A 15605-nucleotide genomic window follows, 5' to 3' on the forward strand; every position below is an offset into this window, starting at 1 on the left:
TAACTGAAGCTGATGTTTTGCAAAGCCTAGCTAAGCTCAAAATAAATAAATCACAGGGCCCTGATGGCATCTTACCTATAGTGTTAAAAGAGATGAGGGATATTATTTGCCGACCCTTAACATTACTGTTTCAAAAATCCTTATCTGAAGGTGTGGTACCTTCTGATTGGAAGCATGCCAACATAACGCCCATTTTCAAAAAAGGGGATAGAAGTAATTTGTCAAACTATAGGCCAATCAGTCTAACTTGTATAACTGGTAAAGTTATGGAGGCTATAATCAAAGAGAAAATGGTAGATTACCTGGACTCAAATAACATTTTGAGGGATAGCCAGCATGGATTTAGGAGAGGTAGATCCTGTTTAACAAATCTGTTGGAGTTTTTTGAGGAAGCTACTCAGGAAGTTGATGATAAGAAGGCCTATGATGTCATCTATTTAGATTTCCAAAAGGCTTTTGATGTTGTTCCCCACAAGAGGCTCTCACTTAAACTCAAAGCGACAGGTATTTTAGGAACTGTAGCGACTTGGATTGATAACTGGTTAACGGATAGGAAGCAGCGAGTAGTTATAAGAGGCTCGATGTCACAGTGGGCCTGCGTTCATAGTGGGGTACCGCAGGGTTCAATTTTAGGACCACTTTTGTTCCTAATTTACATAAATGATATAGACACCAATATATACAGTAAACTGGTGAAATTTGCAGATGACACCAAGGTGGGTGGTGTAGCAGATACTGAACTAGCGGCTCAGCAGCTACAGCGGGATCTTAATTTAATTAGTGACTGGGCTGACACCTGGCAGATGAAATTTAACATAGACAAATGTAAGGTACTCCATGTAGGGAGCAGAAATATAAAGTACAGGTATTTTATGGGACCTACTGAAATAAAGGTAGCTGATTATGAGAAAGACCTTGGTGTGTATGTTGATGCTTCCATGTCTCATTCTCGCCAGTGTGGGGAAGCAATAAAAAAGGCCAATAGGATGTTGGGGTACATCTCCAGGTGTGTGGAGTTTAAGTCAAGGGAGGTAATGCTAAGATTATACAATTCCTTGGTGAGACCTCACCTAGAATATTGTGTACAGGTTTGGTCACCATATCTTAAAAAGGACATAGCGGCCTTAGAAAAGGTGCAGCGTAGGGCCACAAGAATGATTCCTGGTCTTAGAGGAATGTCTTACGAGGAAAGGTTATTTGAGCTAAATCTGTTCAGCCTCAAGCAAAGGAGACTGAGGGGGGACATGATCCAGGTCTATAAGATTCTAACAGGTTTGGATGCTGTTCAACCGAATAGTTACTTCAGCATTAGTTCAAATACAAGAACTCGTGGCCATAGGTGGAAATTAGCGGGAGAACATTTCAAACTGGATTTAAGGAAGCACTTCTTTACACAGCGTGTAGTCAGAGTATGGAATAGTCTTCCTGATAACGTAGTGCAAGCTGAATCCTTGGGTTCCTTTAAATCAGAGCTAGATAAGATTTTAACAACTCTGAGCTATTAGTTAAGTTCTCCCCAAGCGAGCTCGATGGGCCGAATGGCCTCCTCTCGTTTGTATAGTTCTTATGTTCTTATGTTCTTATGAGAGATTTTTTCACAGATTCTTTTTGTTCAGCAGCATTTTGGCATATCATCATGGTCTAATGATATTAATCGATATTTGTTAATTGAATCAATTGAATTGTATTGTGGTCTGAACAATCGATATGTGGAGTTTAATCGATAAATTGTTACACCTATAGTGTCCATGTGTGTATCAGATGGGAGAGAGAGATGGGGAATGCAAAAACAAAATAATCCCCATTTACCTGTATTCATAAATGCAAATTGGCCAAATAAACTGTCATTATTAAAAGAAATGTAAGAATGAACTAGTAAGGGATAAAGATGCATCTTCATAAATGTTTAGTAAAAATGGCAGGGATTGCCTTCTTGCTGCCAGTTACTGTGTGGGAATGTGCGGGGACGGAGCCAATGACTGCGGGGCCTTGAAGGCGGCCGACGCGGGGGTGTCCCTGTCCCAGGCAGAGGCGTCCATCGCCTCCCCCTTCACGTCCAGCTCTGACAGCATCAGCTGTGTGCCGCTGCTCATTAGGTAGGAAAAACATCTCCAGCGTTTGTAATAAGAATAATGCAGGTTGTTTTCATTGAGGATTACTGATGTGTTAACATTAATGTCACAGTAAGAATAGGCAAGGAGTTGAAGAAATCAATATTATTATTATTATCACCTTTGTGTCCTGACGAATATGGTTTTTGATCATTAGAGTTCAAAATTCCAAAGTGTCTAAGCTAATTACGTCTTCATTCCTGAATTACATGTACAGCCTTTCTCTTTCAGGGAAGGAAGATGTTCTTTGGTGACGTCTTTCAGTCTCTTCAAGTACATGGCAATCTATAGTCTGATCCAGTTCTCCTCTGTCCTCATCCTCTACACTGTGAGTGCGTGTCTGTGTAATGGACTACATTTATATAGCGCTTTTCTACTCCTACGAGAACTCAAAGTGCTTTACAACTCATGCCTCACGTTCACCATCCACACTCACATTCACACACCAGTGACAGAGGCTGCCATGCAAGGCGCCAACCTGCACACCGGGAGCAATTTGGGGTTCAGTGTCTTGCTCAAGGACACTTTGATGGGGTGAGGAGGAACCAGGGCTCGAACCTGCAACCCTCTGGTTGCCGAACGATAGCACTACCTCCTGCGCCACCATCTTCCTGTGTTGGGTTAGCTACTTGTGTCTGTGCTCAGTAGCTTCACTCGTCCTAGACACTTGAGCTTCACAGCATCTGTCCCACCCTTTTTCAGGTGAAGACCAACCTCGGCGACCTGCAGTTCCTGTTCTTTGACCTGGTGCTGGTCACATCATTGGCCATTGTGATGGGGATGGGGGGGCCCAGTGCGGAGCTCTACCCCCGGCGCCCCCCCGCCAGCCTGCTCAGCGTGCCGGTTCTGTGTAGCCTGCTGGTGCACTTTGTGCTTCTGGTGCTGATTCAGGTGTCTGCCCTTCTCATCACCAGGACTCAAAGCTGGTGAGAGGCAAGGGGGCTTAAGAGGGGAGTAAGATCTATGTGAACGTCACTCATAGTGTAGCAGATGCTGCTTCCATCTTGCTATTATGCTGTAACCTGATTGCGTCAGTATAACATCAGTCTTTATAAATGAGTAAATGTTAAGGGTGTAACGATGCTCCTAATGCATAGTTTGTTTCAGATCTTTTTTTTTTGTTGAGGGGAGGGATAAATAAGGAAAAGACAGGGAAGAAAAATTCTGGGTTTTATTATTATACATCTTGAGCTAAGGAAAGTAACCTAGCTTATACTATGGCCATAAACACTCGATTATGATTGGACCAAAATAGTCATGTGACATATGCAGTTGAAAGACACTAAAATAGGTGTAATGTGTAGCATTTACAAAATAAACCTGCAGCGGTGGCAATGGCTTGGGGGGGGTGTATTGCGGTTCTGTGTCCTGGAACCACGACCTGAGATTGCGAACATTTGTATCGCAGTTTGTCTCATTTTCGGAATTGTGAAACAATTATCAAATGTGTAAGCTTTGTAATTTACTTTAAATTTAAGCACCTCCTGTATGATACCACAACCGATCTCCCATATCTGTCACAGGTATATTCCACTCAACTCGACTGTAACTGGGGCAGCCAACCTGCCCAACTTTGAGGACACCAGTGTGTTTGCCCTGTCTGGCTTTCAGTACATCATTATGGCTGTGGTACTAACCAAAGGGTATCCATATAAGAAAGCTCTCTATGCTAATGGTAAGAAACACCCAATGGCAGATCTTTTCCTTTGGACGCATTGCTGTGTGTTTCTTGTGTTTGAAATATTATCCGGGTTTATCGCGGTAGTGTTTGCGAAGTTCTTCCGCTGACACTGTGTCCACTCTGTCTCTCTGGGCCCAGTGCTGTTCGTGTTTCTCCTGCTGCTCTTCTTTGGTGCCATGAGCTGGCTGGTCTTGTATCCAGTGCCCTTCCTGCGAAGGCTGTTCAAGCTGAGCGAAGTCACGGACATGAACTATAAGCTTTTGTTAGTAGCTCTGGCCGCGCTCAACTTGTTCACCTGTTACCTGTTGGAGGTCAGTAGCATCTTTACCTGTTATCCAATCAGTCTGCGTTTAGGTTGTAATGAAGATTTTTTTAAGATTCGAACCACATATACTGAGTCTGACGCTGTTGTCCTTTCATGCTTTTTGCCTCCATTTTTTATCCCGATTGCGATGACAGTAGACATTTCATGTGGATGTATCTTCTTGTTATTTATAGATTGGCATTGACAAGGGTGCACTGGACTGCTTACGAAGATTAAGGCGGAAGAAGGAGTCCAGAAAACTGTACAAGCGTTTGGAAACCTTCCTGTCAGATGTGCTCTCCTGGCCCCCGCTTGATCAGACCCTGACGCCTACACAGTGCTCTGTGATTGGCTTAAGTTAGCATCACTGATCCCAGTCCTTGACAGGAGAACCAAGGATTTTGTTGCCAAAATCTGAGCAGTACTTTGGCCTTCTGCTTGGGCTGTCACCTATATGTTTTTAATCTATCACATTAAATGTTTATTTTCTCATCATAATGCAGCTATGTATGTGAATTATTTGTACGTGTACAATATCATATATCTCCCTTCAAATGAGGGATAAAGAATTGTGCCCTACAAAGTTTAACATAAAGTGTGTTTAATCAATATTTTAACTATTTCCAGTGTGATGGAGTAGGACAGTGTGTGTAGTTTGTTCAGTAATACTTTTGCACTAACCTGTGCTTCCTATAATCAGAAAGATAAAAGCCAAATATAAGAGAAATCCATGTATCTTTCTAAAGCTTTAACTAGTGCAGGGTTTTAGGACCAAAGAACACACACTGTAGTTACACCATATGGGATATCCTGAAGACTTCATACCTTTAATAATGGGGGATCCATGGGCCAACTATACTAAAGAAGGAAGTACTCCTGCTGCACAGTGGAGTATAGTGCGGTAGTATTTACCACACCAATACTGACTATACATAACATACTAAGGGACTGAGTTTTTTCTTTTAATTTTCCTACCATATATATATATATATATATATATATATATATATATACTTGGTCTATAACATTCCCCTCGAAGCATAATACCTTCAAACTCATTTTTTCAGGATCTTTCTTCATTTGAATTCCATGTCAATTTTTAGATTACATTTTACATAAGGGATGATATGGTGATACATGGTGCTACTGGTTAATACTGTTACATCGCACCTCTGGGATGTAGCGTTGAATCTTCGCCTTGTATGTGTGTGTTTCCTCTGAGTATTACGGTGTGTGCGTGTCCTCAATGCCCTGATATCACATCCAAAGTGTTCCCACCGTAGTCCTGTCAGGTATGTGATTATGGAAGACGGGTGTATGGACTTTTTATTTTATGCTGAGGTTAAGGACATAGATTAAACAATGTGAAGGTTAGCAGTTCAAGTCCCAGAAGACACCCCACTCTACAGTTTGTGCATAATTATCAGGCAGGGTTGCGTTTATTGTTGAACAGACACGTTATACAAAAAAAAAAAAACATGAGATTTTTCTCTTTCGGGGGTAAAATATAAGTTCTTTCAAAAATAAATTTGCACATTTATGACGCAGATAAATTATTTTTTTCTCAGTGTGCTATACAATCAAACAATGAACAAGTATAATTATCAAATAATATAGAGTAACATAATTAACAAATAGCATTATTGCCCTTTCCAGATCTATCTGTCCATCTCTCATTTTCAGCCACAGTACCCACCACAGCCTGCCGGGTGCTGGTCAGAGATGTGTGTTGGCATCTCATTTCCGGTAAATGTGACCATTCTCAATGTTCTCAATGGCATTTAAATCAAGGGAGCAAGACAGCCAATCAGAGGCACATTAACATGCAGAGGCCCCATAATGATAGTTGTCTACTGGGGGGGATGCAGCGATGATAACGGTAAAAGTTGTTGACCGGGGTGGAGGGAGGTTTCACCCCGGTAAATCTGTTTTAAAGTGCTATTAATCGGTCATATTTAAAGCATGTGCTTGCTGTACCAGGAATGGAATACTTAAGCACATACGATGGAATTGTCCTGCATGGATGTCACTTCCTGAATGGTGCTCACTTCTTCCTGTCAAACTCTTTGATGAAAGCATCTTCCAGGCACACCTGGGGGGGGGGGGGTGTTAATGGATTTGAGTAATGGAGGGTCTGTACCACGATAGAGATTAATGTCTAGCAACGGCTCTGCGTCAAGCTGTAGTTTCACACGAACAATGCCATCGAAGGCATTGTTGTAATAAATAAACCACGTTTCCGTCCTTATGATATTCCTGGAACTTTTTTCAATTCCCCATTGTGTGTCACCACTGATGTGTCTTATTACTAGTTCAGCAATTAGGCAATTATGTTTTTGGCTCCAATTTGCATTGAATGATGTGTAGCACAATCACACCATTCCAGTGTGATATGAGGAGAACTGATTTTTATAATTATATATAATTATATACTACAGTATATATCATTGGAGAATTATGTTTTCTCATTTTTGATTCTATAAATGGGCATCAGAGGGGCTCTGTGAGTCGTCTCACAGCTTTGGGCTTGAGGGTTTGAATTCTGCCTCTTTTGTGTATGCGTGTGTGTGTAAGTTTGCATGTTCTTTCCAGGTTGTCTGGGTCTCCTCCCACAGTCCTAAGAAGGGCACTTATGCCCATAGTGTATGACTGAGTGTTTGCCCTGCGATGAACTGGCATCTGGACCAGGCTGCACCCCAACCCTGTGCCCCGTGTTACCCTGAGAAGCATAAGTGATTGGAAGCTGGATTCTATTAATTCTTTCTATTTAGTATTAGATTCGCAGGCATTTCTATCATTTTAAATACAACGTTTTAAAAATAAAGTCAATATCAACTGCTCTTCAATTTTATTCACAAAGCTCACGCTATGGAAAACTCAGAATCGCCAAACCTCTTGAATAACATTCCTGTGGCCAGTGGGAGGGTTAATACACTTCATACGCATGCAAACAAAACATTGAAATAGAAACAAATGTAATTATATTTCCACAATCTGTTTTCTGAGATATCAGATACAAGGCAATCACTAGCTTTAGTCTTCGAGAGAAAATGCCACTCAGTGCTTCATCTGTCATTCCTGGAGGAGAAGAGGATGAAAAAAGGCAGCAGATTTCCAGCTTGCATGCAGTAATGTGTTTTTTTAAAGACATATTTGATGCAAAACTACACACATCTTCTAATAATACCAAAGTGTTTTTAAATTCTTATTTATTTTGTATAACAAAATTATGAAATTTGACCTGTTTCACAAGAGGTGAAATATAAAGGTTAAATTTGAAGATTTTAAAGCAATATTGTGGAGTCCCCTAAGCAAATTATTTAAAAAAAAACACAATGCTACAACAAGTCCTTTGGAAATACACCCTACATTCACAAATCATGCATACCTCCTGACAGACCATCTATTAAAAAAATTCTCCAGCAGCCAAACAGCAATTGTGGAGCTTCCAGCATTTAATAAATATTTAAACAAAGTTCGAAGATCGTGAAATCTATTACAAATTTGTGTACGTTTGTGATGACAGACTGGTTCAACACTGAGAAGCAGAAAACCATCATTTTAAATAAAACAAAAATCTGTCAAGTTTTGGTTGCCATAGCAGCACACAAGGTTTAGCTTTACCTAGTTGACTCTTCCAGCAAGACATCCAACAAACAGACAGTAAGGTACTTCAGGGGCTTAAGGTTTTAAATTTAACACATGGCAAATAATTTTATTACACCATATAATGTGCAATAAAATACCTGAAACATCAGTCAAGTTATTCAAACTAGATGCAGTCGGAATAGCAACTATGTATTCCCCAGATGGCCTGTCATCCCTCTCCCAGTCTAATCCCTACTCCTCCCAGTCTAATCCCTACTCCTCCCACACCCTCCAACCTCGAACCCCCTACACAACTCAAAAAAAAAAAAAAAATCTATAAAAAGCCCAACTTTGTGTGACCGGATCTGTGTCTGTAGCTGTCTTTTCATGTTTTTGCAGTGACACTGCTTCAGTTTTGATGCAACTTATCTCAAAATGAAATAGGTTCCAAATCATCACCTATCCAATATTCCCAGCTGTTTCAAATACTTTTAGAGTTACTGTGTTCATAAGACCAAATATCTTCTACAGCTACCCTTTCCTTTGCTGTCATCTAGCGCTGCTGCTTCATTTTTGATGTGACTTGTCTTGAAATCAGACATAAATCTTCATTCAAATAATGTTTTTGTGAAGCAGTAATAAGATCCATCAAATATATTCTGACTTATCACATTCACAAGGTCAAGTGTCTTCTGCAATCAACCAAAACCATTTTTATTCCCCATCTGGGAATATGATTATTTGCAGATAACTAAAGGCACCACCCTAATATTAAAAAATCAGGCAAACGGTAAAAAGTAATTGTAAAGATATAAACATTTTCCTGACATTGATTGTTTATACATGTTTTCGGGCTTAAACACATCCCCTTTCCCAAAGAGATCGGGCTTAAACACATCCCCTTTCCCAAAGAAATCGGCCTTAAACACATCCCCTTTCCCAACGAGATCGGGCTTAAACACATCCCCTTTCCCAAAGAGATCGGGCTTAAACACATCCCCTTTCCCAAAGAGATCACCAAAGCTGTCAGCCAGCTTCAGAATGTCCTTGCAGGCAGTTAAAACTAGTGGAAGCAGGAAAACCAGGACATACAGGAAATAATTAAGGAATGTGCTAGTTAAACAAAACTGAGATTCTTTCCATCATCTGCAAGACATGGAAGAAAAATTATCAAAATATGCTGCAGAAAAAACTTTAGCAAAAACAAGCACAGAATACCCATTTATTAGAATTGTTCTAGGCACCACATGCCAAGTTCAAACACTGGTACAAATTGTTCTGTAAAAAACTTTTCCTGTTGATTTCAATTAAAATGACTATCAAATAAAAAAAAAACAGAAAAGCTGTTTTAAATTTTACTTCAGTCTACCAGTGGATTATGTTTAATTCTAGTTGCTGTTTCATCTTAATGTATAAATAGAAAATCTGAGCCTAAGGAAGACAAAAAGAATTTTTAAAAACAACTGTAAACAACACTGTACACAAATCCAACACTCACCTGATCGTCGCACCCATTTTAAACCCACCTGGTTATCATTATAAAATCAGACTATTGTTAAACCAAATTTAAAAGAAAACACTGACAATTAAACTTAACCATGTGGACAGTATATAAAAGGGATGATCATAATTATTATTATACTTAATATTGCTACGAGATGCTGGCTGACTAACTTTTCCATCCTTTTTTCATCTATGGCTGACAGTTCGTCATCCCAGTGTCTGCTTCTTAGCCTCAGAGGGTGTTGCAGCTGTTCTGCCTCACAAACCAGGCCGACTACAAAGGCCTAAGCCCCCCGCCTGCCGCCTGGCCCTCAAAGGCCGCTTTGCCTTGTCCAGAAACCGAGTGCCAGTCACAGTGGGCCAGCTGAGGCAGGTGAGGTGGACACAAAGGTAATGAAGCAATTCATGGGACGTGGGGGGGGGAGGGGGGGGGGGATCACAGTGAACAGTGTCTCGCAGAAGCAACATCACAGTGCATGTAGTCAGGTGAAAGAAGGGAGAAATTGCCTATGGCCTGCATGTCCATTGTCCCGTTTCCTCTTGTGCGGCCCCATCACTCCCACTTTCCCCACATGGGGGGGGGGGGCAGTGGGGGACATCCTCACCCAGGGCAGAGAGGAAACACTGTGTCCCCTCGTGCCCCCAAATATGCAGCCTCCTTGTCCTAGATGACCTACAGCTTATGCCCCCCCTCCCCCACCCCCACCCCCAGGGCGGGACAGTGTGTTCTATCTGCGCTGGCGAAGGCCCTGCGTGCCCGCGGGGCTGACAGCTTGGCGGACAGCCAGATTGTTGGGGCGGGAGTCTTCTGGGAACTGGGGTGTGTTCATCCTTACAGGCCTGCTGGGCGAGAGAGGAAGACGACAGTCAACTGGTGCACACCAATTAACGGATGCATCTACAGCCTGCATGCCTCTGCTTGTCGCTACATTCACCCGTCCATATAAAAAAAAAGACACATTACACTCAAAATATTTGGAAACAAAAAATCCACTGCAGCACCATCCACACAATATTAACCAGGATTCTATTTTTACAGTACCAGCTCCTTAAGTGGGGCAGTGATTATCCTCATCACATATCGCACGGGGCATAATGCATGGCTCATTCGTTACTGTGCACTCCAATTCAGTTACACAACGAAAATTTACAGGCAGGGTTAGGAGCAAACATGTGGACCACAATAAATGATAAAACACCACTTTGATATTTAATATTTATGCAGAATATCTATGGACATTCAGACCGAACCTCAAAACAGAAGTTACAGAACTGTGCAGAAATACGTGTTCAGTGCCTCATTCCAGTCAACAAAAGAGAAGTCAGGTTTTTCTTCAAACCTTCAAAGATGTTGTTAGGCCATGGAAAGCAATTAAATGGCTTTCCAACAAAATGATAACTGAACACAGGGCCCGACTTACAAGAAAAAATTGGGACACTGACTCAGACTTACTAAACATTTTAAACTAGCTGTTCTAAAATCACACCTCTTCCCAACTATTATGTTTCTTCTGCATCAAAACCACCAGGATCGACCTGTATGAGGATCCTGTAATCAACTGAAGACTGTAGTATTTTAACTTTTGTTTTACACAGTGATAAAATGAGAATTAAACGTTTGCCTGTGATTAACCATTTATTTCTGATTCTCTGTATTTTAAGGCTTCATGGGATTGTTCAAAGCATCCATGAAAAAAATTAAGTATAACAATCAATCCTACAGATTACAGTGGGACCTTGGAACATTCCAAGGTTCCATTCCATGCGTTCCAGAAGGTTGCTCGAATTGCAATTTGGTCCAGGTCCAAGTCAAATTTCAACATAAGACATAACGTAAATGAGTTTAATTCGTTCCTGACCCCCAAATGATTGCGTATTTAAACATACCTACCTACCTACCTAATGATAAAAAGCATTAACAATCAATATAAAACTAATACACACATGAAAAAGCACACATACAAAAGCAATAAACATGAAATAAACAACACTCTCATACTCCGAAGCGAGAGCAGACACACGTGCACCACCTTCAAGTTTCACTATAAGTTGTACAGTTATTCTCACTACTTTCCCCTTTGGTCTGCTGCTATCACTGCTCACTTTCTTAGGGGTCATGATTACTGTACCACTAAATGTACTGTAGATAAAGCACAAAAAAATTCACAGCGAACACAGGAACACAGCTTTTGCACATCGAAATCGGCTCAGATGTACCGTGAGACTGAGAGCGATTCATAGACATCAGCATCCCAGGAGGTCCGTTTGCCTTTTCTGTCAGCCCATCAGAGATGCGAGTTTTAACAGGTCTGTTTTGTTTTGTTCTGTTCCGAGTTTTCAGTCAAGTTGCCGCTAGATTTTTCTTGACTAACCCATTCGAGGTCCAAATTCATAGAGTTAAATGTGTCTCGACCCCTAAAAGTTTTAGCAGGAACAGTCGAGTTCCAAGATTTTGGTCGAGGTAGACGTCGAACACAATTCAACAGACCCCTTGTTTGAGTTGGTCGAGTTAAGAGGCATTGGAGTTCCAAGGTTCTACTGTGTCCTGATTCGGGGCACTCGGAGCCCATCCTAAGCAGCACTGGGTCCAAGTCTGGGGACTCCCTGGAACTGATGGCCGTCCATTACGGCACACAAACAGTCACACGATCATACACCATAGTGATGTTATGACTATGCAAATGCTATTATTATTTGGAGCTTTCACAGCTGTTAGCTGTTAATCCACCCCCACGTAATCAGTACAGGTCCACTGACAGAAAACCTCCCGATACCCTTCAGGTGAGGAGCTCTCTCCCTGGAGAAAATACAGACGAGCTATACTTCCCACTGTACAACTCACAGACACCCCCAGGCTGAGTGGTATGTGTAACGGGTCAGCCTAGGATTGGGCTGTGACAGAATGTGTGTAGTCACCTCCAAGAGACCATGAGAATGTTACTCCTCGGTGAGTTTTAATTAGAGAGGTCCGACATACACAATGAGATGGAAAACTGAATTTGAAAGTGGATTTTACCAAAACAACAAACAAAAACTCACATCCAGTTTAATGTGACAGCTATTTATACCAGTGTGGGGCTGAGGTCTTTAGTCTTTACCTGACTGCATTTGGGCTGTCCTGAGGGCTCTCATCAGGGCTGGCACTGCCCAGGATTCGCCGACGGGCCTCTGCATACTCTGCCTCCCTCTGCGCCAGGGACTTCACTTGAGGGAGAGGTCGGGGGGGCCCGGCCGAGGGGTGCAGCGAACCATTGCTGGAAGGTCGCTTCAAGATGCGGATCTGGGGCTGCGGTGCTGCAGGCAGGGCGCCGTCCTGGATCACGATGGCTGTGGTCTTAAGGGGACAGTGGCCAGAACCGCTGTCCAAAATTCTGCTGGAGCAAATTTCATCACAGTGTCACTGGGTTAGTTAAAATTGCTCTTATACAAGGGTTGACTAAGCACCAAAACCTAACAGTACTACAAAAACCAGTTAACCATTCTAAGACATGGTTTGACCCTAGAATGACACTGTGTTAAACAATTTCCTCCACCCTACAACCATTATACCTTAATGCAGCACTTCAGTAGTCACAACCCATAAAATAATCAAACAAAATATTCCAAAGTGAAACTACATGGCATCTTTATTTCCACCCTATTTATTTCTCAGTCTATACATATACAGACATAATCCGCAGACAAGACATACCTGGGATCACTTTGGACAGACGGCAATTAAGATCATTCTTAGTGACACCCACCTATGTTTTTGGTTTATCCTCAATTTCTCCCCCCGTCTCTGCATTTCCTGCATTCGGGGGAAAGGAGGAAAGGTGAACAGGCATGCTTTGCCAGAAATCCAAAAAAGTCAAAACAGAGAGAATGTAACAAAATTAAGTGATTAGCAAAGGATTTGGTTAGTGGGTTATCTATTGCATAATGTAATTTCGAGCAAAATCATAGATATAAAAGACAGACAGATAGATAGACAGATACTCATACTACACACACACAGAGCTTGAACACCGCAGACTGGACTGTGTTTCAGCACATCAGAGCAGTGTGTTTATGGCTAGGGTTGCTGTACTTGTCATTAATTTAAATTAAATTAAAATAATTAACCCTGCAATATATGTTCTTAAAATGTAGGGAAAACGATGGGGACTAAGTGAAAGCTTTGCAGTAGGGATTCCCTAGTCGGGCGTGTCTAGCCAAATATCGTGTACAATGAGCCAAAAATAACTTTTTTTTTATCCAGGATAAAATTAAATGAACAACAAGAGACACTAAATACATATTTTTCTTTCATCTTTCTCCTCGGTGTACATCTGTATCACTATATGAATGCCAAGTATCCAACGCTTGCTAATTAACACAAAAAAGCCTTACGTTCATTAGTCTGCGGTCAAATAAATCATATCAACAACAATAAACTTTATAAAGCTGGTTGAGAGAAAAAAGTGGTTTCGACTTCGGGGATAATGAAAGGAGGACTGTTAGCCAAGTTAAATTTAGATAACCTTGCCGCGGTAGCCCATGTGCTACACAAGACAGGAGTTTGAGACCGGCTTCACTTCATTGTTTTTTTTTTCGAAGAACATACACACACGACATTCTTTTACTTGAGGAATCACTCGCTAAATACTGTCAAAACCTTCAGGTATCGCTTTTAAAGTAAAAATTGTACGAACAATGCCTTCCTCGCGCTGCAGTAATCACCGTCCTTCCCCTTTAAGTGTCGGCCGACTTCCTCGCGCCGCACCTCGCTACGTCCCCACGTCTAATGCAGCACGGGCGCCTCGATGGCTGAAATGCTTTCCCAGGGTATTCCCTAAGTCTCCGAGAGTTTGTAAATAGCGAGTACCCACTACAGTCCTGTCTCTTACCCCTCCCTCTGCCGGATCTTCCCAGCTATCTGAGATCTCATCATCCATATTCCGACCGCCCGGACACAGAGACCCCGAGTGCTATGGCAGCACGCAGCCACGCGTACTCTTCTTCTCGCGAACAGCTAGCATGAGGATCATCTGGAGTAATACTGCTACCTACTGTACTGGAGGGGAAATTGTTTTACCATTATGAATCATGAGTCACAGTTGGTAAGTACCTTAAATTCTGTGCCAGCATGACGGTTCACATTCCCAGGGTCAAGGATTCTAATCCCACCTCCATCCTGTGTGTGGAGTTTGCATATTTTCTCCAAATTGCACAGGTTTCCTCCCGCTATGCAAAGGTATGCGGTTAACCTAACTGGCATCTCTAAAATTGTACGTTGTGTGTGTGTTTGTGTGTGTGTGCCACGAAGGGTGTCCTCTCGCCTTGTGCCTATGCTGACTGGGATGGGCATTGCACATCAAGAAGATGTAAAATGAGATGTGAGGAATAATGTAAAGTGCATTAAAGTGCCATGTTAGCGGTTAGGGGTCCTCATTTAGCATTCAGGCAGCCTAAGACTTATTCCGAGTCTCTCCATTTTGCCCATCAGACTGCAGTTTTACCTCCCAGACCGCAGCAGAGAGAAAAGCCCGTTGTTGTGGTGGATTGAATTATTTATTTTTCTTAGCTTTATTTTATTGTGCCTGTAGCGCCTCCTGTAGGTCACTTGGGAGTAGACACCTGAACGAACCGCCCTGTGTAAGCACTGCACTGGGGCTTAGCGCAGCTCCTAGACTAGGTGATCATGTTCCCAGTGGCAGGGAGCTGGGGGCTAAGGGCCTTGCTCAAAGACCTGCAGATGTGCCGAGTATACAATATACATAGTAAATAAAATAACACAAGTAATGGTAATGAATTTAGTTATTGAAGAGAAATATTTGAAAGAATTCCAATCATTTATCCTGGTCAGGGTTACAGGGCCCTGGTCAGGCGTCCCCCCCCCCCCCCCCCCCCCCCGGCACACTGCTAAATGAATTTAACTGTGTTTATAGGATGAAGTCAGACTCTTTCCCTGGTCTCCCCAATCCCCAGATATAAAGAATGTGAACACCTTTTCCTTTTGCAGAATGGTCTAATATCCCACTCAGAACTTAACAGCATTCCAAGAACAATTGAGCTCTGGAAAAAAAGGGTTGACCTACTCCTTATTAAGCCCTTCGTATTAGTATATTGTTAAGTGTTTCTACTAGAACCTAAAAGTCTAAAATGTATTAAATATGATTATTTAAGCACATCCTGTTTTGGATATACAATATGTTTTTGATCTTATTTGACATTGTAACACTGTATAATAGAATTATATTAATGTAATGCCATTTCTAGGGGTGGCACAGTTGTTCTGTGAGAAGAATAGGTCTTCACACATCCAGAGATATGGGGTTTTGTTGCACCTCAGCTCTGGTCAGTGTATGGCCTCTTTTTCCCTCTACATGCCTCTCAGTTGTTGAAAGAAATGCTGGCTCTGTCTTTAAAAAATTGCCCTCAGTGTACAATTTTGTGT

General features: G+C 41.9%; 2 protein-coding genes across 8 annotated transcripts in view; one reads left to right on the forward strand and one right to left on the reverse strand.

Moving 5' to 3' along the window:
* The window catches only part of atp13a2 (ATPase cation transporting 13A2), a 36001-nt gene extending 31407 nt beyond the window's left edge, over nucleotides 1–4594 (forward strand). For both annotated transcript variants that reach the window (XM_072701874.1, XM_072701875.1), the window contains exons 24-29: nucleotides 1944–2096; nucleotides 2343–2439; nucleotides 2814–3037; nucleotides 3635–3786; nucleotides 3931–4103; nucleotides 4291–4594. In XM_072701874.1, coding sequence (XP_072557975.1) covers nucleotides 1944–2096; nucleotides 2343–2439; nucleotides 2814–3037; nucleotides 3635–3786; nucleotides 3931–4103; nucleotides 4291–4458 — 967 coding nt within the window. In that variant the 3' untranslated portion in view covers nucleotides 4459–4594. The remainder of the gene's footprint in view (nucleotides 1–1943; nucleotides 2097–2342; nucleotides 2440–2813; nucleotides 3038–3634; nucleotides 3787–3930; nucleotides 4104–4290) is intronic.
* Nucleotides 4595–6927: 2333 nt separating this feature from the next.
* On the reverse strand, nucleotides 6928–14206 carry szrd1 (SUZ RNA binding domain containing 1). 6 transcript variants are annotated; one of them, XM_072702105.1, is made up of 4 exons: nucleotides 14056–14206; nucleotides 12931–12977; nucleotides 12286–12558; nucleotides 6928–10027 (listed from the first exon to the last, which is right to left on the reverse strand). In XM_072702105.1, exons 1-4 carry the CDS (start codon nucleotides 14101–14103, stop codon nucleotides 9916–9918), a joined length of 480 nt encoding a protein of 159 aa, XP_072558206.1. In that variant the 5' UTR covers nucleotides 14104–14206; the 3' UTR covers nucleotides 6928–9915. The 6 variants fall into 6 exon arrangements, with proteins under 6 accessions (XP_072558206.1, XP_023687075.1, XP_023687076.1 ...); XM_023831307.2 differs by having other exon boundaries at nucleotides 6928–10030; XM_023831308.2 differs by having other exon boundaries at nucleotides 12286–12561.
* Between the last annotated feature and the right edge of the window lie 1399 nt (nucleotides 14207–15605).

The sequence above is a fragment of the Paramormyrops kingsleyae genome, chromosome 18 (genome assembly GCF_048594095.1).
Source record: "Paramormyrops kingsleyae isolate MSU_618 chromosome 18, PKINGS_0.4, whole genome shotgun sequence".
NCBI lineage: Eukaryota > Metazoa > Chordata > Actinopteri > Osteoglossiformes > Mormyridae > Paramormyrops > Paramormyrops kingsleyae.

What these genes read in the sequence shown, in the direction of transcription:
- szrd1 (XM_023831306.2), bottom strand. Translation starts at nt 14,103, where the DNA reads ATGGATGATGAGATCTCAGATAGCTGGGAAGATCCGGCAGAGGGAGGG. An exon ending in AAGATCCGGCAGAGGGAGGG is followed by an intron (nt 12,978 to 14,055) that starts GTAAGAGACAGG and finishes CCCCGAATGCAG; the next exon opens with GAAATGCAGAGACGGGGGGA. An exon ending in AGGATAAACCAAAAACATAG is followed by an intron (nt 12,562 to 12,930) that starts GTGGGTGTCACT and finishes AATTTGCTCCAG; the next exon opens with CAGAATTTTGGACAGCGGTT.